The 22,371-nt window shown below is 45.3% G+C and overlaps 1 protein-coding gene across 7 annotated transcripts in view; it reads left to right on the top strand.

The window, feature by feature from the left end:
* Positions 1 to 16,748, top strand: part of NDST2 (N-deacetylase and N-sulfotransferase 2) — a 141,667-nt gene extending 124,919 nt beyond the window's left edge. For all 7 annotated transcript variants that reach the window (XM_030488938.1, XM_030488939.1, XM_030488940.1 and 4 more), the window contains 10 exons: positions 1,394 to 1,579; positions 1,988 to 2,116; positions 6,984 to 7,166; positions 7,967 to 8,063; positions 9,380 to 9,503; positions 11,035 to 11,209; positions 11,466 to 11,636; positions 13,000 to 13,109; positions 14,592 to 14,694; positions 14,852 to 16,748. In XM_030488938.1, the coding sequence (XP_030344798.1) occupies positions 1,394 to 1,579; positions 1,988 to 2,116; positions 6,984 to 7,166; positions 7,967 to 8,063; positions 9,380 to 9,503; positions 11,035 to 11,209; positions 11,466 to 11,636; positions 13,000 to 13,109; positions 14,592 to 14,694; positions 14,852 to 14,977 (1,404 nt within the window). In that variant the 3' untranslated portion in view covers positions 14,978 to 16,748. The remainder of the gene's footprint in view (positions 1 to 1,393; positions 1,580 to 1,987; positions 2,117 to 6,983; positions 7,167 to 7,966; positions 8,064 to 9,379; positions 9,504 to 11,034; positions 11,210 to 11,465; positions 11,637 to 12,999; positions 13,110 to 14,591; positions 14,695 to 14,851) is intronic.
* The last annotated feature ends 5,623 nt before the right edge of the window (positions 16,749 to 22,371 follow it).

The following is a 22,371-nucleotide window of genomic DNA, read 5'->3' as shown; positions in this document are numbered from 1 at the left end:
ACACACATACTGATCTAGTAACTCAGGTGCACTTAAGAAAGGCAGTTCTGAAAATTTAAATTGTTGTGCAGCTCCTGCTGTCTTCAGGCAAGAAACATCATTCCTGTGCCTGCCTGTGAAATGGGAATGTTTCCTGGCACCTGCATGGCCCCAGGCAGCTCCGCTGCATTCCAGGGTGCAAATCCCAAGGCTCTTGTTTGCTGACGTGTGAACTTGTAGCATTACCATCCAAATCCAATTAATTTACAAACTCTGGCAGTGAGAAAGCATTTCTGTTTCCGTCCTTATTCACTGTGGTTTTGTAAGGAAGTCACCTGGTTGGTAGTATAAAATGCTCTGTGTGCTAACAGCCTTACTTCTGGTCTCCCCAGACAATGCTGAAGAAGCTACTCATCTAGGAAGTGCAGGGGAAATTCCCTGGGTTTTAGCAGAGGAGGGGAAAGCTTTAAGCATCCTGCATTGCTGGAACAATGTCTGTTTGATACTTACAGCCCAGAGTTGAATATAGCATACATGTTTCTCTGTAAAGAAATGTCCTCTTCACCTCTAGTTTGGTTCTTTTGATGGTAATCCCCTTGGGAGTAGCAGGCTGCTGTCTTGTGTTCCCATGACATACACAGATTAGGAATGATCTTGAATTCAGAGCACAGTTGCAGCATTATAGAAACAATTTAGGCTCCTCCTTTTCCTGGTTGAATAACAGTGCAGTCTTTTGCAAAGAGACACAAAGCACAGAACACAATTACACATATTTAATGTAAAACAGGCTAGCAGTGGGAAGAAGGTTACTGCTTCATTTAGGGGCTCTGGTTTCCTTGTACACCACTAGGGCAGAGCTGTCATCATTCATATTGTTACCAGAACTACACAGTGGAATTAAAAACCATGAAATTCAGATATTTCCTGTCATTTTAGTGTAGCTCCAGGCCCCATATCTCCACCCTCAATGGTCCCTTGCTATACGTCTGCTTTTATTTGAATTGCTAGAGACAGGACAGATCCCAGTCATCATCTTCCTTTCCTGGAATTTTGTTTTCCTCCTCTGGTGACTCAGATCTAGGCATTGTGGGAGTGAGATATATCACTTAACAGCATTGATTAGTTTGTAGTAACCAAGGAGCCTGACCTGAGGCTTGTGAATGAATCTCACTTGTCACACCTGCAAGCTAAAAGACCATTCTTACAGCAGCTGTTACCAGCGCTGGCCGTCCTTGTTGGTACAGAATTACCCTTCTATGTCTATAGATGCATAAACCAAGAAGTTATAAGCAGTATTTCAGGTTTTCTTGATGCTCTGTCACCTTGCTCCAACTTTGAGTCTATTGCTAAATACGATCCTTATTAAGGGTATTAGTTAAATATTGAACGATCAGGCTACATGTTCTGCTTCCAGGAGCACGGGATTCCCACAGACTTGGGCTATGCTGTAGCCCCCCATCATTCTGGGGTTTATCCTGTCCATACACAACTCTATGAGGCATGGAAATCCGTTTGGAGCATCCAAGTAACGAGCACAGAGGAATACCCACACTTGCGGCCTGCCCGGTACCGGCGTGGATTCATCCATAATGGAATCATGGTGAGCACAGCTGGGTGAGCAGATCCTGCTTTCTTGCCCAAGGGATAGTCTCCTAGTGACCTGTATCAGAGACATTAATCTTATTATCACCAGTGTTTCCAAAATCGTTAAGTCAAGCAAAGAGAAAAGGCTTGGCTAAAGCCAGTTTCTGTGTTTCTCAGTACAATTCAGAGGTCAGTGCTGAAGAGAGAGCAAAACCAAGCACAATAAGACTAAATTGAGACCCCACTGACGTGTTCGCACTGTGATGAGTAAATGGTTGGGAGGAATATCAAAAGAGTCCTCTGAACCTATGTCGATTATGTCCCTTACTCCTCATACTGATCCAGAGTGCTGCATTGACACGACACTTGTAGATTCTGCTGCATCTGCCTCTTACCTAATTTTGCTTTTCTCTGATATTGCTAGGTTCTGCCTCGACAGACCTGTGGTCTTTTTACTCACACTATCTTCTATAATGAGTATCCCGGTGGCTCAAAGGAGTTGGACAAGAGCATTCGTGGTGGTGAACTCTTCCTGACGGTGCTTCTAAACCCTGTAAGCTCATCCGAAAGGGGAATCAGTGCATGGGTATCTCAGCTGATGTGCCTGATGTGGGAAAGGAGTAGATCTTATGGGAGATTCAGTATAAGCACCCATCACGATGTGGGTATGTCCAGGGTGATGGTAAGGAGACGTGAAAAAGAGGGCCAAGGAAGTATTTGTAGTTAATGATGCTTTTCTTTATACACTGCCAAGGAAGCATCAGTATGGAGTGTTTACGAGTATAATGCTCCACAGATAGAAACTAGCCAGGGTGACACACTGAGCATGGCCCGACGTAGAGTGGGTGTTAGCAAGACCACTGTATCTTCATGAATCAGAAGTGAGATGTGCCTTGGCTCCTGTTCCTTGCACATCTGCTGCCTGTTGGCTTCTCTGCTGGCTCACTGATGAGTTTGGTCACAATAATTGCTTTCTCTGGGCTTTTGTTATGAAATGTTCTCCCTTTTCTTTCAGTATGTATGCACTTCAAAACAATTTCTATGTGCTTTTTTTGTGATGTAGCTGTCACCCTAAGGCATTTTGGGGGATCTGCATCTAACACAGGTGTTTCTTTTTCCCTTCCAATGCTTGACAGTTCAGTCAAAACACAAAGCTAATGTAGTACCTTCTACACCATGCAGTCCCTTCCCAGTTCTTAGCCATGGATGGCAAATCACATGAGTTTCTCACTTCCCATTGGAGCTGGGAAGATGTACTAGGTGTCAAGAGAAACACACAAAAAAGCAGTAATTTTTAGAAGATCCTGAATGTATAGAATTAGGAGATAAATCTTTGTAGCCCTCTCCCTCACACTCCCTCACAATTCTGTTTGTTGGCTGCAGCAGGAGGACATGCTGCTCTTTTTTATTGTACAGTAACATTCTCGATTCCCCACCTAAATTTGTTTCTTACTAAAGCTGATTTGGCATCTCTTGTCTTCTCTTTCTCTGAATGGACATTGCCTTGCCAAATTTAGATAGAGACTGTAGAATGTCTACCTCTAATGTAGCCACTCCCAAATATAATGGTGTTTAACCTCTTTTCTCATGACTTCCAAATTTCTACCTTCTTACTTTTCCTTTATCTTTTCAATGAGCCATGAATATGAGGCAAAAAGCCATCTGGGAAAGCAGATCTGAGAAAAAGTGGGTTGTTTCTGCCTAGCTTCCTAGGTGGGAACTCTGGAGTACTGGTCCCAGTACTTCTTTGTGTCATGTAACACCAGTGGCTTTGCTTACTGTGATGTTTTCTTTCATTCCCTCCTCCTCTTGCATCTTGACTGCAGGGTTGAATATGCAGCTATAACTACTTTTGGTCAGGGCTCTAGAGGCTCAGTGAGTCATAAATTCAGGCTTTTTCCCTCAATGAGCTTAATTCTTTCATGTCTCCTGCTTTTCCTAGTGTTCAGTGCCTCTGCTTGCTTTGAAGTAGAACTGTGATAGTGGAAAGACCCTTACAATGTGCTGTAGGTGCATCACACAAACAGACCCTGTGTTTCTGAAGGTTAGCCTGTGACCGCCTCTAGCTTGGTGTATGATCTGCAGGAGCTATGGGTCTGTAACAGTCCTAGATAAAAAGCTATAAGGGTTTGTACTTACAGGTCTGGAAGCCAACCTTCCATCCCCAAGGTCTGGAAGCCAGCCTTCTGTCCCTATCACCTGAGACACAGTTGTTATCTTTACACACAGCCACCAAATCTACCTGCTTAATAGGAGTCTGTAGTAAGGAGAAGGCTTTCTTTGCATTATATATGGAGTGATCGGTCAGAGGGAAACCAACTGCTTTCTTCTCTGTGACCATTGCTTTTCTGGGCTTCTGTTGCCATGTGTTGGGTGAATTCCCCCTTGTCCCACTTCATAATCGTCAGATCTTAAAGAATGCCTGCAGAACTAGCTACTATGAAACTTAAGAGCTCCAATCCAGAGATCATTGCTGGTCTAGAAGGCTGTGCCAAGCAGTTCATAGAAACATGGTTTCTAGAGCTACCCATTAAAGTTTGCTGATAAGCATGTGACGGTCAAAGCAGCTGGCAGTGATCTGTGATCCAAAAGGTTTGGGAAGATTGTGCTCTGGTATAAGATGAGCTTATTTGCCAGATTTACTCTTGGCTCTTTGTGGTGACTTTTTAAACATTTTCAGGCGCCTTCCGATGCTCCTGATGTTTACAGTTTTGCTCCCTTTTGGCAGTGTAGCATTTCTCTCTCTGTGAGCAGTGGAGTACTGTGCTCTAAGCTCCTCTTCATTGCTCATGTTTGCACAGTGACTCACACCCATGCATTCCTCCCCTTGCTGATAGAGCCATCTCATAGACCCGATGGAAAGCTGGCCAGCCCTGCAGCCCCAGCAGTGATCCGTAGCAGACTTGGACCAGGCTCTTTCAGTCCTTTTTGGTGCTTCCAGCTCCCTTTGAGTGGATATACACATGCAGGAGTCTCCAAGCCTGTATGCATATGATTAACTCCACAGTGCAAACAGAAGATGCTTGATGTTCTGACTGGTGAACAAGGTCTGATGTCAGGAAGGAGAATAGCCATTGATACTCAGCAGACAGGCTGATCACTTCTGACAAACACTTTTGCTCACACTAAGCAGGCTGCTTAGGTTACTGCTGTGCCCACAGCTGCTTGTTACATATTGCAGGGATGCTCATACCCTCCTGTTTTCTGTATTCTAGGTTCCCTGTGACCTTTCCTCTCATCTTTCCTCAGTGCGAAGGAAGGGAAACCGTGGCATGCTGACAGTGGAAGGGAAGGAGAGAGGAGGGAGACGTTATTACCAAGCTAGTCCCTGGGGTTACTGGGTGTGGATGGGAGGGAGAGATGGGACTTGAGTGTAGCTTATGTCAGAAGTAGTGCTCAGAGCAGTTTGGCAGCAGTAGCTGTGACGAGGCAGAGCAAGCTGCCAGGCCTTGTTGAACAGTGCGTGTGTGTTACAGGACATGACTGCATCCTCACAAGTACAAGGAAATGGCCCTTTGGTTGGGCTTGTCTTCTTGTCTTCTAAATCCAGTTCCTTGGGCTGTTTGCAGGTGACAGTGTTACCTGTGTGAGCCGTTTTAGTTGAATGTATTCACTCTTGAGACACAGTTGCTTACCTGGATCACATGGATGAAAACATGCAGGCTGTTTTTATTCTGGAACTCTTGCAGGGACCCCAGGTGGTGACCAGTGTCCTCCCTGCTGCAGTGCGTGGTTTATGCCAGTGAGCCAGATGCTTCATGCAGCAAATTTTTCCTCCGAACGTTTCGCTAGCAAGTCAAAGGGATGAGCCTTTGTGGTATGACAGCCTTTGCTGTCGTACCACGTTCCTGCTTTCTCCCAGAAATGGGAAAAATACAACATGAGACACATCCTTTTGCTGCCTTATGTGTTCCATGGCATGGCCCTGCAGTTACGCAGAAGATCTTTCTGTCCTTTGCTCTGTGTTATATTTAGCACATATCCTTTTCACACAGCAGCACCAAGCACACACTGCTATTTGAAGTGTAGGTGCCAGAGCCTGTCTGTCAGGACTTCTCTGTCAGCTCAGTAGGAAACCAGAAGGAAAGTAGTCACTGAGACCAGTCCGTGGTGACACTGGGCAGAAGACTGAATTCAGACCTCTTGAGTGCCAGCAAATGTCTTCATCCCAAAACCATCTGTCTCCTGCTTCCCTCTTTTTCTCTTCCCCTGCTGTTAGTGGGAAAGCCATTCCTGCCCCCTGCCAGGGAAGCCTGTTGTTGCCTCCTGACCTTACCTGGCATCATCAGGATTCAGCCCTGAACTGTGCAGCAATGGGTGCCCCGACTGTGGCTGAGGTCTCTTTCCCTCTCTGCACTAGCAGACACTGGCTGGGGAGTGCTAAATCATCCACATAGTCATTCTTCCATTGGTCTTAGTGTTCTGCTTTTGTTTTGCTAGCTTCTACACATGGTATGGTTTGCGTCTGGCAAAGTGCTGTTGTGTTACAGACACTAGGATGCCCAGTTCCATGGGACCTGTGAAAGTCACACACTATGGTCAAGCTGACAGTAGTCTTTTGCACTCCTTTCCAAAAGTTAAAATACTGAAACACAGGAGGGAGATGCTTGAGAGAAGAGATGGCTTGGCAAGGCAGGGATAGCACACCCGCTCCTAAGCACTGCAGTGCTGGGTAGGCTCCCATGGGTGCCCAAGGGTTTACATCCTCAGGCTTGGCAGGACATTTTCAGGGGCTGCCTGCACTGAAGGCTTTTGCAAGCTAAAACCTTATCAGCTGGTGTCTGTTCCCAGGACAGTGTCCTAGTGCAGTGTCTCTTTGCAGTCCCCGTTCAGATCCCCAGGTATGCTTGTTTGTGTTTTAAAGTGTGAATTGCCATTTGTTCCTTTACATTTGAGAAGTCAGCCCTGAAGTGAATGAAAGCTGACAGGCTGTGGGCCTAGAAATAACTCCTGTGAAAACTGTCCCTGCACCACTGTGCCCTGGCCTGCAGCGTGCTGCTCCTCTCCCTGCCCTGCTCTCCTAGCTGCTCACCACAGCAGAGAGGTTGCCCTGGTTGTGCCCTGGGGAGAGGAAGGGAAGCTCCTGTTCTCCCATGAAAGATTTGCAATGTTTGGACTAGGAGGGAGTCACTGGTTTGATTTGGGATGTTGAAACTGTTCTGCATTCACATCCAGGGCTCAGTTACCACCCACCCACCACCATTCCCAGGGGTTACTGGGAGGTCTGTGACTTCCTCTCCTGAGTTCCTCCTGTCTTGCAAGCACTACGTCAAGGCAGTGCTGTATCCTGGCAGATGAACATCCATCAACCGAGACAGCCAGAGCAGTCTGAGATGTGAACAGCCTCTTGCTGACGGTGGAATTGAGCTAAGAAGAAAAGTACTGTTACCTGATTTATCCCGTGTCTTCCTTATTTTCAGATCAGCATCTTCATGACCCACCTGTCCAACTATGGCAATGACCGCCTGGGACTGTACACTTTTGAGAGCTTGGTGAAGTTCGTGCAGTGCTGGACCAACCTTCGCCTGCAAACATTGCCCCCTGTCCAACTTGCAAAGAAGTACTTTGAAATCTTTCCTCAGGAGAAGAATCCCTTGTGGCAGGTGAGAAGGCAGCTTTAATTGCTCCTGGTGGTTTTTGAAGAGGCATGTCCCACATTTAAAGTGTGGCAAGACTGCTGACCCAGAGCACAGAGGGGTAATGAGTAAAGCTTTTAGGTTTAACCTTTGTGGCTTGAGGCTGTAAGTGGCAAATTGCAGGGTGGAAGGGATGAGGAGTAGGAGCAGCAGGACACAATCATGGTGTGAGCTTAGGGTCAGGGATGGCTGTCAAAAGTGGAGGGCAGATTTGCAGGCATTTGGGTCATTAAAGGGCTTATATTAGAGCAAGCTGCTGTGAAATGTTAAGTGTGCAAGCAAGAACCCTGTTTGGTGCCGGAAGAGCTTGCAGGCATGTTAATAGGATTAATCTTAAAGTAATCTCACACTGCAGATTTCATGTTCATTAAATTAAAACATGCTTATTCCATTTTATCCCAGTGCAGCAGCTCTGTGCATGGTAATGAGCAGATGAAATTAACTGAAGGTGATAGAGTTGTCTGTCTGCCAGAAGTTCACAGATGTTGAGCTGTACTATCATGGTGGCCCAGGCCAGCATGACTACATAGGGCAAGGCCAGTGGTTAACACTCTCAGAGGGACTTTGGGTCCTGTGTCACTCTGAAGCTTTTGAAAATATTCCCATGTTTTTACTTGACTAGTTTTGACCCTGGCAGGGTAGCAGTGCGGCTGTGAAGTGTTCCTTACACACTAATAGCATTTTCCCGAGAGGACTGGCCTTCCAGCTTTTCCTCCCCTTTCCATTAGCTCCTGTGATAATGCTTAATCCCATCACTTGTGCTGCAGAATCCCTGTGATGATAAAAGGCACAAAGATATCTGGTCCAAAGAGAAAACATGTGATCGACTCCCCAAGTTCCTCATCGTGGGACCTCAGAAAACTGGTAATGTGAATACTTTATCTACAGATAGATTGCAGCTTCCATGTCATTCCTCCAGAGAGGAGAGCTGGAAAGGTCTGTGTAGTGGATGTGTATGGCTGCCCTTTCTGCCAGCTGCCAAATGACTGCAGAGGACATTTCAGGGAATCTCAGATGTGTTCTAACCTAAATCTGGCAAACCTGTCTGTACTTTTGCACCCTGGCACTTTTCTTGGCTCAGTCCTGATTTGCAGTGAAAAGCAAGCCCTACCTGCAGAGCTGGTTTGGCTTTTCCAGGTAAGCTCAGAGAAACTGTGACCTTTCTTAGTGTATCACAAACATAAGCTGTCAGCAGGACTAAACACAGGCGCTTGGCAAAGGTTCCAGTGAATGCCCCCTAGTGCTTTTATTGCGACAGATCTATGTGCCCACTGCATGCTCCATGTCACTGTCAGTGGGAGGTAGAGATCCTCTTTTGTCTGACCTCTGTCACCACCTCTTAACTGCTGTGGCATTGTGGTTGGCAGTGATGTGGCTGTATATACCGTACTAGGAGTCCCTTCGAGGCTGAGGAGAATAAAATCTTCAGCCAAAGCCAGGTCTTCAAGCCTTGGCTTTCTCTGTAGCAAAGTGAAACAGCAGCCGCCAACCACGCACTGCAAACAGTGATGCTGGCCTTGGGAGGAAGCTTGTCCCAGCCATATTGCTGTCTCCTGCCTCTGTCACTGTGAAGCTCTGTTGGTGTGTGCGCAGCATGAGCCTTCCTGTATCATGGCCCAAGCTGCTTGAAATGGCACAGTAAGAAAACCTTCTCTTGGCTGATTTATTGTCCTGCTGGAGGCTACAGCTGTTTGCTGAGCAGGATTATCGGGTTTGGCTGGATAAAGGGAAAAACATCTACAGCACAGGCAGGCCAAGGCATCTCTAGCTGAATTCTCATCCAAGGACACTAATGTTGTCCCTAGCACACCTCCTTCCCAAACACGTGATACTGTCCTGCAGTGCCCAGGGCACTTTCTGTTTGGCAGGTTCTGCCACAGGACAGTGTGGTCGTGCCACCAGTGGGGGTAGTGGTAGCCAACGTGGTGTGACAACTGTCATACTAAGGAGGTGACTTAAATCAGCTGCATGAGCTGAAACGTGGGATTGAACTGCTCAGTCAGGCTCAATCTCAGTGCTTGGTGTCACCACTGTTGTAACCTGCACGAGTGAAGGGTGGGTTAGCCCCACACGGTAGGAGTGTGCCCATCTGGGGACTGTGTTTTGCAGCATAGGTAAAGCCTTTCATTCAGCCAAGCATCATGTGTGACCCAGGTCCTGTTAACTGGTTCCTGTTGCAGGCACAACAGCTGTGCACTTCTTCTTGACCATGCATCCAGCGGTCACTAGTAACTTCCCAAGTCCATCCACCTTCGAGGAGATCCAGTTTTTTAATGGACCCAACTACCATAAAGGAATTGACTGGTAAGAACCCTGACATGTGCTCTTCTGTGATAAGTTCACCCCTGTTATGTTGCTTCCTTCCGAGTTTCTCTGTATGTCCACCTCAGCCACCTTAGTAGCTTCTCCATTTCTGAACAGCTGTTTTCATAGCTATTGCTCAGCACAGGTTCTGTTTTCCTGCTAACCCAACTGCTTAGTATGAGGACAAGTAATTTCGGATTTTACTGCCTTGTTCACCAGGAGACTTGTAGGCATGATACAGCTTTAAAAACTCAGTCTTTGTTGAATGCTCTGCTGTCATAAGGTTTCTTTTCCTTTGACATGCAAAACAGAAAACAGTGCACTCATTAAGAAGTTCTTTGTGGTTTCTGAGTTAAGACACACTGCAGAGGGGACAACCTCCCTTGCTGCTGTTCTGGGCTCTTCAGACTTAGAGCCATCACTGCATTCCTCACATTGGCACCAGTGTCCCCATGCACACCTTGATCTTTACGTGTAAAAGTACGCAATTACGAGAACATGTTTCCACCTGTCAGGGAATTTATAGTGTCACTCTGGCACTGTTATGCCACTGTGTTTCCAGGCAGAGACATTTTAAACGTGTTTCTTGCTCAGAGCATTAACTTCAGGCAAGCTGTGGCAGTGCGCTCCCTCATGCGTGGCTCTGAGAGCAGCTGTGTGGCAGCAAGGCATTTTGCTGTTGGATTTCTTTGCCCATGAGCTGTGGGAGATTTTGTGTGACTTCTCTGATCATTTAGACTGTTGAAAAGGTATCAGAAGGGGGTTAGTACTTGAGCAAAGCTCACAGGAGTCAAGCACTACAGAGCTGTCGCAGTAGCTGACAGGCCTAGAAAGCATGGGCTTTTATGTGCATCTCCTGGAAAAGTCATCTAACTTGACTGGAGTGTAGCGTCACATGCAGGAGGGGAATCTTTATGTTTAGCATGGAATTTGAGTTAGTTGTATAGCTTAAGTTTCAACAGACCAGTCTTCTAGCACTTTACAGTGCCTTCTCCTACACATTACCTTCTACCTTACTCAAATGCCTTAGTTTCCATATAAGCTCCTGTGAGGCAGAGCAGAGCTCTTTACCCCATATCTCAGCTATGGACAGACAATGCAGAGAGACATGAGTTAAGATAGGTTTAAACAGGTTTAGAGATGGGTTTAAACAAGCAGCCAGTGGCAGGGCAGGCAGCTGGTTCTGGCCTTACTCTTGGACCAAACCTCTTTTCTGCTAGAACTAGCAGAAAAGCCTGAGAGTAACCTCAGCCTTTTCCTTCCACTGCCCAAGGACTTGGGGAACACACTTCTCAGCAAAATACTTTCTTGCCCTTTTATCATGTCCAACTTTCCATGTTGCGCTCCACCACACCTTATCCTCTGCCAGCTCTGCACCCGTTTTCCCATTCACTGCATTCCTGGGGAGAGGCAGTTGTTCTGCAAACTGTGTCTGTTCAAGAGGCACAAGGGCATCATTTTGTCATGTGCCATTTCTTTGTTGGGCCAAGCTGCTCACCAGCTGCTCACCAGCATCCCATCTGTTTGGCAGGTACATGGAATTCTTTCCCATCCCCTCCAATGCCAGCACAGACTTCATGTTTGAGAAGAGTGCCAATTACTTTGACACAGAGGTGGTACCAAAACGTGGTGCAGCCCTGCTCCCTCGAGCCAAAATCATTACTGTTCTGATCAACCCTGCTGACCGAGCCTATTCATGGTACCAGGTAACTTCCCGGTGTTGTTCTGTGGGTGAGGGCCGGAGAGGTGTTCCAGTGGGGTGAGGTGGAAAGCCTGGGGCAGAAAGCCCATGGATCATTCCCATAGAGGGGCCAGGGGACATGATGCAGGCTGCCTGCAGAGTGTGGACAGTTACACACAAAGGCACTGCTGGGTGGTTGTGCCAAGTCAGTGGGGTCTGCGCAGAGATGCATAAAGTGGAATTTTGTGTTCCTGCTCCTAAATTCAGCTTCTGTTTTCCAGCACCAGCATGCTCACAATGACCCTGTGGCACTCAATTACACCTTCTACCAAGTGATCTCTGCGAAATCCCAGGCCCCACAGGAACTGCGCAACCTGCAAAGCCGATGCCTGCTCCCTGGCTGGTATTCAACTCACCTGGAGCGCTGGCTAACGTACTACCCCTCTGGACAGGTAGGAGGTTTGGCAGTAGAGGCTGTTGTGGAGCCCTTCGTAGGTTTAGCGTAGAGGAGAACAAACTGTTACATGTGTGTGTGCTTCAACTACCCACCCACCCCCACCCATTGTTTTCATTTGACCTCCTGTCTTGTCTTTTGGAACAAAAGCCACCACTTGCTTCCTCCTATTATGAGCTAATAAGAAATCAGGCTTGAATACTTCGATTTTGCACTTTACTGTGTTTGTAAAAGTAAGTGAGTGCAGGGGGATACTGTGATCTCCCAGAGAGCTCCACAGTATTGAGAAGTTCAGCAGTGTTTGTGCTCCCTTCCTTTCATTTTGGCAGCCTGCAGCCCAGGGACCCTCTTCAGGTCCAGTAGGCACCCAGCTACTTACTGTAGTTTCACTGCTTTAAAGAGAGGCTCTGTGTCTCTGCCACTTCTTAGTTCCTGTGTTGTGAAGCCTTTAGCTGCCTGCTGAAGGGGAATTTCACTGCAGAGATGTCAGGATTCTATATTTTACGTATAAATTTGCAAACAGTCTATTAATAGATAATATAGAACATTACTGTCTCTAAATTTCTAAGAAATTTATAAAGGGTCTAATACAGTGTGAGTCAGAATATGTTTCTTTAAGTTCCTTTCTGCTGCTGGAGTTATCCTAGTCTATAATCCAGCAAAGGCTTATAAACCCATTTAGTCTTTTATTCTCTGCCAAAGCAGCAGCCTAAACTGTACATGACAGATCTGCCAAGACTGAAAGAGACATGGGAAAACATTCTTGGGCTTACATCTCATTGCCTTACTATTTCTGGAGGTTACTGCTGTGAGGAATGATGGAACCAGAGACACCATCCATGCACTTACTATGGGTCAGGTCTCCTGCCTTCCCCAGACTACAGTTCATGTGTTTATTTTTGTGTTCTGTTCTTTGAAATGGGTAATTTATTAGCACAAATGTTGTTCATTATTGTCTATCACACATGTAGCAGGAGAATAGTCACAGATTACAGAAGAATACTTAGCACAATGGCTGCTGGCATCTAAAAAGAACACATGAGGTTTCCAAAGACAATCTGTAAATTGTGCTACTGCTTGGCCTTAGTGCTTAGTTACAGAGGGGTTGGCCAAAGGCAAGTTTATTAAGCAAAGCCTGTCATGATCTACTGTTCTATGGTACTTGTGGCCTGTATCATAACTTCCCTGTCTGTGGTGACAAATGGGCCACATCCCCTCACCATGTTGCTCTAGAATAAACAGGCTTTTTGGCAGCCTTTACTCACACGCACAAGGGCCAGGGGCAGTTTTGAGATCCAGGAAGCTCATGGGTGTCATTCAGCACAGGCTGTCACAGGCTAAGGCGGCTGCTGTCTTTTCAGCTTCTCATTGTGGATGGTCAGGAGCTGAGACACAATCCTGCCGCTGTAATGGACAACATCCAGAAGTTCTTGGGAGTGACGCCACTGTTCAACTACACCCAGGCCCTCAGGTAGGGAAATCGTTTTGGGGGGATGCTTTCTTAGCCAAGTGTGATACTGATAAACACTTGTTTAGAAGAATACTTACCTTGAAGTATACAAGACTTACTTACAAGACTACAAGACCTGCCATGGTTTCAGAGGTATGGCTAACCCTAAAATTAGGTTCAGGTAGCATGAGATGCTATGCTGAGACTGAAATCATAGCTTAGCCTTTCAAGAAATGATAAGGGAAGGGGTGGGTTTTTGTCATTGTCATGGAGAATCATGAAGTTGCTCATAGCACTAATGACAATGTTTTCCATTTAGTCTACATGGTTTCAGAAAAGGTGCTGGAATTATTAGCACTCCTTATGCTTTGTGTTATATCTGACGACAGAAAGTAGAGGAGGTATGATTAAAAATGTGCGACAAGCTGCTCATATCTACAACCAGATGGAGATTAGGGACACATGGCACAGTTTTGAAGTAGTGAGTCTATTATTACAGAAGACATGGTCTTGACAGGTGCCCAGAGCTATCTGAGGAAGTGTTTGTAGAGGCACTACCCCACTGCTAGTAGGTTGAAGGATGTTGCTCAGCCACTACTGTGATCTTGCCCATAGTGCAAGTGCAGTTAATCTGAATAGATTAAGTGCTAGTTGAAAGTCTTCAGTGGAGATCCTGAATATTGTTCTTTGCAGCTGAAACCTGTGTTTTCACATCTCTGCTCTTACAGCCTATGCTTGTTGAGGGTAGCAGGTGGTGTGCATGCATGTAGGCATATGGCAGTTGCCCTTTAACAGTAAAGAGAGGAGAACCAATTCAGTTCTCCTCCTCCAGGTCTTTTCCAAAGGGATGGCACGCGCTCCCCGGGGAAGGACAGGTTTAGAAATATCAGATTACTGGACAGCCTTACTTGCTGAAGCACATGTGGTGATGGTAAATGGACTATTTACAGTCATGGTACCGGCTGGTACCCTTCAGCCAGGGTCAGAAAATAAATGGTCAGCTTGCCTCAGTTTGGTAGTGGGCCTTGCTCAAACCTCAAGCTCCCTTTTGGCCATTTGAGGGGATGGTACAGGCCAGACTCAGACACGGTTCCCAGCATTGCCTTATACCTGTGTTTTAACAACAGAAGAAACACTGACCTTTTAAATAGTTGGGTGGGAGTTTCTAATACTTCTCAACTATAATGAGGAGATTTAAAAGAAGAATTTACATACACTAAAACATTATTATTCCTCCTCCCAATTTTAACACATAGTGTTGACACCATGTTGCCTCCAAAATGTGCATAAAGCTGAGACAGTCATGGTTGGAATGGATTTCTTACCAAAGTAGTGAAGTGCCAAAAAAAAAAAAAGGAACCAATACCACAAATAAATAAGTAAATAAAACCCGAACCCAATTTGTAAAGCACTGAATTGGGAAGTACTTAAGAAGTTACTTAATTTCTGCTGCTACTAATTGGGCATGTGGCTGTTTCATTTAAAGACAAATGTCCTTTTCAGATTTGATGAAGCAAAAGGATTTTGGTGCCAGCTGCTAGATGGAGGAAAGACTAAATGCCTAGGAAAGAGTAAGGGAAGAAAATACCCCGATATGGATTCCTTGGTGAGTAACTGTCTCAAATCTGTTGACAGCAAGAGATGTAGAAACATCCCAGCAACCCAACCTGGATTTTCCTACCATCTGTGTCCTAGATGACCTACAGAACATGTGTCCAGAGTAACATTTTCCACTAATGATGTGGTCTGTATTTTCCACACAGTCACGGCTGTTCCTAAGAGACTTCTACCGCGAGCACAACATTGAATTATCCAAGCTGATGAACAGACTTGGGCAGCCCCTTCCAATCTGGCTCCGAGAGGAACTGCAGAACTCCAGCTGGAGCTGAGAGGGACTCCCTTGCCCCCAGTGCCATTGGGATGTGTGGTGCTCCAACATGTGGTATGATGCCATCTCTTGCCAACCCAAAACAACTCAACAAATGAGCAGGAGCAGAGAATGTGCATGTGGAGCCTTTCCCCACCATTGGGAAGGGCTGCTGCCTCTGACACTGCCCTGGGGCACAGAGTGCAAGTCACATTCTTGAGTATTAATGGTGTGTTACACTTTTGACTTTTACTTACAGGAAGGATTTGGAATGCCTGCCCTACTTTGAGCAGGGGAGAGAGCACCATAAACAAACGCTTTACGTTTAAAATATTCCTCTCAGTATATGAAACAGGCACTAGCTGGAGGGTTAATGTGTTACTCCTCTGAGTCCAGAAGTAAAGACTTAAGAGGTGAGCTATTCAGCCCACTGCTGAGAAAAAAGCAGCAGCTTAATAAAAGGGGAATCTAGGCCAGTGAGCCCCAGCTTTTAAATAGACTTGTAGTCTATTTGGCAACAGCAAGATACAAGAACACCTTGTTCCTCCCCATGCAGAGTACAGTGGCCATGATCATGACGTACAATGCTACTGTGTGTGGCTGTTGGGGACAGCACTTTCTTGGAGATAGATGTAATAGACTAAGATTGCCTCTCCTTACCTGCAGCATTGTTGGTGTGATAGCATCCAGTGACTTTAGTCAATGGGCAGTGGGAGAAAAGGCAAAGCTGCAGATACTGACACCCAGAATTGATTAGTTATCTTAAGGAAAAGGCTGCCACATGTGGCAATGTGGTGAGTACTTCTCTTCAGGGACTTTAGACATTTCAAAAGATAAACCAAGGAGCAGTATGTCCCTCCAGAGCACTTCAGAGACATGTGTTAGTGCAGCACAGCAGCTGGGGGAGGCAAAGCTCAGGTATTGTAAAATAAGGCTGATGATACAGCTGAAAGCAGACAATTCAATTCCCCATGTCAGATCAGCTTAAAAAAAAAATCCCAAAACCAACAAATATTTGTCTCTTTCCAACAGCTCCAGGGTTCCTACCACCTATGCTGATAGCTAGCGCCTGTTTAATCCCCATGCAATCCAAGGAGGAAAGCAAAATACAGTTAAAAGTATCATGGAGTTTAGAAGCGGTTTCCAATGTCCAAAAGGGGCTGTTTAGTTTACTACTGCACAGGGTCAAGTAAGTACACTCCTCCTGCAGTTGCTGGATAATTGTTCTCAGAGGAAATCCTCTGTCACAGTCGTACGTGTTTTCTGTCACTGAGCCATGGGCTTCTGGAGCTGTGTGGGCCGTCGTCCCTCCCTCCCGGGCACAGACAGTCCTTGGAGATTGCTGCGGTTCCTGAGACCTGAGGGGCAGGATCCATATGAACACAGATTATGGAAACTTCCACAACTGTCATGAGCTCCTTTTCTCCTACCCAGAGAGAAGTTGCTTCAACCAAGCTTTTCCATTGAGCCTTAGGTATTGTGTATTTCTGAATGAATGGTGCATTTACCGTTGTATGTAAATGTATATAGTATGCAATATGGTATTTTATTTCATGTGCCCTTGGAAAGGGTTATTTTGTGCAGCCAAAAAAAAAGGACAAAAAGACTAGAAACCCCTCTCTTGCTCCTGTTAGAGAGAAGAGCCCGACTTCCTGCACTGGATTCATGTATAGCATCATTCACATTGAATGATAATGAAGAAATTCTTGGCTCTCGAAGCTGAGCACAAGTGTCTGAATAAAAGCTAGAAGTAGTAGTAAGTGGAGATTCAATAAATGTACTACTTATTTTTCTTCTTTGTGATGATTTGGAGTGATGTCGTGGACCCACAGCTGGTACAAGGGTGAGAAAAACTGAAAAACTTACTCCAGGCCTTACAGCTGATAGCGGGAGGTCAACAGAGGTGTTGAACTTACATGTGGAACAACACAGGAACAGCTGTAGGCTTGCAGAAACTGGCACAGCACACAGCCTGTAGTTAGAGAGCCCACGAGCAGACCTACAGTAATAAGCAACCTTACACTGAACTGGAAGCAAAACATTGTTTGAATGGTCTCGGGTGTGAGAGCATTATAAAACAGCCTTACACCCCTCACTTCACTGAGCACTTCAGAGATAAACAAACAAACACAGCCATAGCAGAGCAGCTGATTTTACATGCTGTCTCACGAGGAGGAGGAGGATCCCAGGACCAGTGCTACTGATGCTCTGTTAAACACTTTCCTGCCCTTAATCCGTTACAGGCTGTCACTTAATGTACACAATTACTCTGTGCTTTCCCTTGGACTATTAGGAGATGGATTTAAACACTAAAAAGTCATCAAGGTACCAGGAATAGATATTGGGAGGGGCTCACTAAATGTAAGGGTTAGTTGACTGGTGACAGGCATTCACTGAAGGCAGCAAAGGGCAGCTGTTTATTCTCATTATTTATTCTTTCCCTCTCCAGATAGATAGCTTCATTTCAATGCTATGCTAGTTCTTACTGCTTATGTTAATGGCAAACAAATCACCTGCCATGGTCAGATGCAAATGTAGGATGTCCTTACCTGATTTAGCTGATGAAGAGTCATTTTCAAATCTGGTAACTCCCTCTGACAGCACATTGCTGCAGAAGCTACCCCCTTTCCAGACATCCCTTTAAAGCTGTCATAACACGCACCCTCTCCTAAGAGAAGCTTTTATAGTATCAGAATCTCAGTGATATCAAAAAAGCCAACAAAACCCATCTTTTCCAGTGAGCATCAACTGGTTACTAGATAATGTCCCATTTGGCACTGACACATTACAGACCTTCACACTTACTTACACAGTGGAAATAAACCTCATCTTCTTACCTTTCTTACCTCAATGTTTAGCAACAGAACTTCACAGTAAGCGGTTCACATCTAAGACAAGGAAAACAATAAGAGCAAAACGTTACCTGAAAAATTTTTTTTAATGTATTAAAAATATTCTTTTCTTCACTCTGTGATGCAGAGGAAACCAACCCATTGAAAAGGGAGTGATTTGACCAGGTATCAGAAAGGTCATGTCACTCTTCTTCAGAACTGCAAAGGCGAACGAAAGGTGAGAACTGGCAAACCCAAGCAGCTCTCTTCCTTTCCTTTTAAAAGAAAGCCATCAGCACACATCATACACATACACCAACCTCAGAAAAGAATGCTCAGCATATGAGGCTGGAACCTCTACACACACAAAACCTCTGGAATTCAGTCGGGAAGATATTTAGAAGTAGGCTGTTACCATTTTCTACTAGGTACAGGAAGTACTGGTACAAGTCCTAGTTACAGGGAAAAGGCCTTTTAAGGAAACTGGAAGCATTTCTCTGTAGGTGGCAGCCTGCATCGACTCCGTAAAACCTCATTGCTGAAAACTGCAGTTTTCCACTGATGACAGCACTGCAAAGGCACATATATTCCTGGCAGAAGCCTGCGGCTCCTGGAAGTCAAAGACACACAAGAGTCGAGCTCTGTGAATCTAACAAGCAGCTCGCTCAAACTCATCCTGTTGTTTTTCAGCCCTCACAGTCGGTAAGAGAATCCTTTGATTTCTTGCTGGTTATTCTGCTGTATCAATAGTAACATGGCAAGAAAAGCAGTGACAGGCAGGTCTCAACATGCCAAATGAATCTGAAACAATTCTGTTCATCCTCCCCTGCTGAATCCTGAGTGTCTCCCAGCTGACACGGTGCAGCTGTGAAGAAGGCATCAAGATACCAGCAACTAACAAACACAAGTGTTTTCAGCAGGCTGCCTCAAGCCAGGAATATCATCTCCCATCACACAGTAGGACATGGATTGAGCGCTGGTACCTCCGTCTCCAGTTATCAGGGCTTTACCTACAGTTTTTTTCTTTCCCCTTTTTCTTAAAGGCTGAGGGGGGGTAAAAAAAAAAAAAAGAGCATAAACACTGAGTATTGTTAAGATTAGGAACTAATGCTTGCCTCTCAGAAACAATTTGCGATCTGGTTTTGCTACCAGAAACATATTCCCAACACTTATCTCCACTACTTATGAGAACTATGTAGAAATATATTAATCTTGTTTTGGCTTTGAAGAATGAGTGGTTTTCTTCCAAGACTCAATTTCTCCCCATTTTCATCTGTATAGTCTTATTGACTCTACAGTCTCCCCAAAATGCCTGTAAACCAGCACATCCATAATGAAGACAGTGCCCCAGCAGTCTGAAACCCAGTTCATTTCATATATAGTAGGTAACAGAGGATCATAAATCAGACTGGTCTCATAACCCCTCAAGTCACTGGAAAAGGTTCCTTTCTGGAATTACAACACTGTGTTGACACTAAAGCTCTGCACAACAGCTGCCTTTTAAGCCTCCAAATTCCTGACAGAAGCTCTCCTGGCTGACTTTTAGAAGAGGCAAAGTAAACCACAACATGGAAGGAGATAGTGGAGACACGGTCCCTGTTCATTGTAACTAAGCAGGCACTGCCATGAAGGAAAAGAAAGTCCCTCACAGAGCACAGTCACTGTCTATACCAACAAGAAGCACTATAGAGCAAAGGGACCTTCTGACAGCACGTGGAGCACTTGGACGTTACCCTGAGAAAGAGCATTAACTAGGCATAGGCTCAAATGAAAACCCTGGTACAGAACAGCCCCACACTGCACTCCAGCTTTCACAGGTTAATGCCACTCTTGGACAGGTGCCTGCACTGCCCTACCCAAGTGTGAGTACCCTTAAAATGGAAACAGGAAGCAGAAATAAGTTCAAAAGCCACATCTGAATTATGTTGGGCGTGGAGAGGTAGTGAGAGGGGAGGTAGTTTTAAAAGAATAATGAAAAAACAAAACCCAAACCCAAAAGAAGGTACTATTTAAGAAAGAAAGACCCTCCTTATCATAATCATGCCATAGGGCACTTACTTACTTACTTACATTGAGGCACAGAACGAGAAAACACAAAGCAGTCTAAATAAACTGTAGTTGAGAGCTGTTCACTCCATCAGGAGAGCTTAAAATCAAAGTCATACAACAATCACGATCATCAACAAATGCTGAGACACCCTCATGGCCCAGCCTGCCAGCCTCAGTAGCAGACTGTGAGCACTTCTCTGTTTTGGCACACTCTCTCCCCAGGTGCATCCTGGAAAATTCATTTCAATACCCTGTTGTCCTTTTAATGTCTGAGTAAGAAAAATTACAATGATTTCAAACTTGGGTCATGTTACAGCTGACTGACTTATGCCAGGAGGTGGTGATAAGCTTCATGGAGATACTTACTCCATTTCCATGGGCTGGGGTTTGCAAGGCTGTTCAGTGCACAATAGCGCTGTGTAGCAATACCTAAGCTAGCGCTAAACAAGCTGGGAAAGTAAAAGCCTGTATTCTGCTCCAAAATACAACAGTGCTAGGCTTGATAACAAACAAACCCACACAAAGAATTAAAAAACAGTTTAGGTTCAAAAACTCCCCAGGAGGCTATTTCTGAATGGGTTCTTAGAGAAGGAAAATACATATCCCAAATAAATACTAATGACAGTAAACAAAACTAGACAGAAACACACTCCGCAGCTAACTAACTCCAGACATACCTGTTGCTAGGCATCTTGCTTCCTCAGCTGAGAACTCCAACTCAGCTTGTTCGTGGGCTGTAAAGACACTGAAGTCCAAAGGCAAATACTGTTTCTGTGGAAAGTGCTTACAAAGGAAAACTTTCACAGGCAAGAAAGATAGTTGTAGGTGAACGTCTGGAGAGGGAGGAGGGGAGCTGGCCTTCTCAGAGGTTGGCATACCTGATCTACACAGAAAAAGGTTAGCAGCAGCAGCACAAGATGTTTTCCAACAAATGAGGCTTGCTATGACCAAAACCTTTATTTTATCCATTTCGTAAGAGCAAAAATCACACTATTCCTTCTAACAAGCCAAATATCCAAAGTGCAATCTTGGCATGTCTTCCAACTACACTAACACCAAGATTTTACCCCTAAAGACTCAGAAACTATGCAGGGATCAACAGTTTAAGTTCGAGAAATGCTGCTGTCCCAGATACAGGATGAGACTGCATGCAGACAAGGGGTAAAGACGTTACATGGCCACCCACTAACATCCTCAGGGAAGGGGAGAGTTGGAGAAAGGCCCTTTCACTTACAATACTCCTCACCTTTAACTTCTCACACCTGCTCCCTTACATTTTTGATGTATGGCCCCCACTGTATATGCAGAGGGAATCTCTAAGGAGTTGCTTCTAAGTGTCCTAAACACTGAACACCATCTGCTCTTATCTGCATGTACTGACCCTTGGTCAGAGCATCAAAATGCACATCTAAGCCTCTTGCCAGGTTGTTTAGCGGAAGTACCCGCAAAACTTCGAGTAGAGACAGTGGGTTAAGTCAGAGCTCAAGGCTGCCCTTCTACGCTGCCCTAATTAGGACTATTAAGTAGTTTCATCTTCAACACAAGCAGGACAGTGAAAAATGGCCTACAGGTATGTTGCAGTAAAGACATCAGCCACTTCCCACCTGGTTTCACCTGCACCTGTACAAATCTCACTTCAACTCACCACTAAAGTGAGCTCTTATTTCCAGAGACTAACAGCTAAAAAGTATATTTCATGTGGTCACAAGAGGAAACAAATGTGGCAAGTGAAGCATGTCATTGTGAACAGAAGACACAGTAAGAAGCATAAAGACCTCATTCATCCTGCCTTCAAGGAACAGACAGTGAATTAGACTTCACCAAACAACAATAACCCATTGCAAGGCCTCCCATCACAGAATATCATGTGTGCATGTGGGAGCCAGGCCCGATCCAGACAAACACCTATAGCTCTTAGTACTCACAGAACTCAGCATTTGCTGCCCAGCCTGGGGAGAGGTGACAGCCACCATAGAAAACAGCTTCTCAGCAACGTAAAACCATTTCTACATAGAAAGAAGCTCTTCTACATGGAAGCTCTTCTACACAGAGCTCTTCTACATGGAAGAACTCTAAAGCATCCAGCTGCTGTGGCAGCTGGCCTTCACTGCAGCCACTTCATGTGTTGCTGGTAAGGGCAAGGACCTAGAGAACATTTACTCTAAGTGAAAAAAACACATGGGTTACCTGAAAGTCAAAGGAAACTTGAGTTGGCTACAACCTCTGCTCTTTTACAGGCCGCCTGCTGAAATGTCCTTTCAGAACCTCTGAGCCTAAGTATTTCCCCTGCTCCTGGAATAGGGACCAAACTTAACAAGACTACACTGGGTAATAATTTTTCTGCTTTAATAGTAAATTAGTGCTTTTGGAGCCACAGGGCTCATCCTATCTTTTATAAAGGAAAAATACCTGAAGAACCTCCCAGCCACATGCCAAGAAAATCCATCATCATCTCCTTTCTCCTGTCTCCCATCCTTGCTCAGATACGTTTCCATAGGATACAGCTCAGGAACAACAACAGATTAACAGATGCAGA

The sequence above is a fragment of the Strigops habroptila genome, chromosome 5 (assembly GCF_004027225.2).
Source record: "Strigops habroptila isolate Jane chromosome 5, bStrHab1.2.pri, whole genome shotgun sequence".
NCBI classification, from domain to species: Eukaryota; Metazoa; Chordata; class Aves; order Psittaciformes; family Psittacidae; genus Strigops; species Strigops habroptila.
The sequence above is the reverse complement of the archived record's forward strand: the minus strand, read 5'-3'. Positions and strand labels throughout refer to the sequence as shown.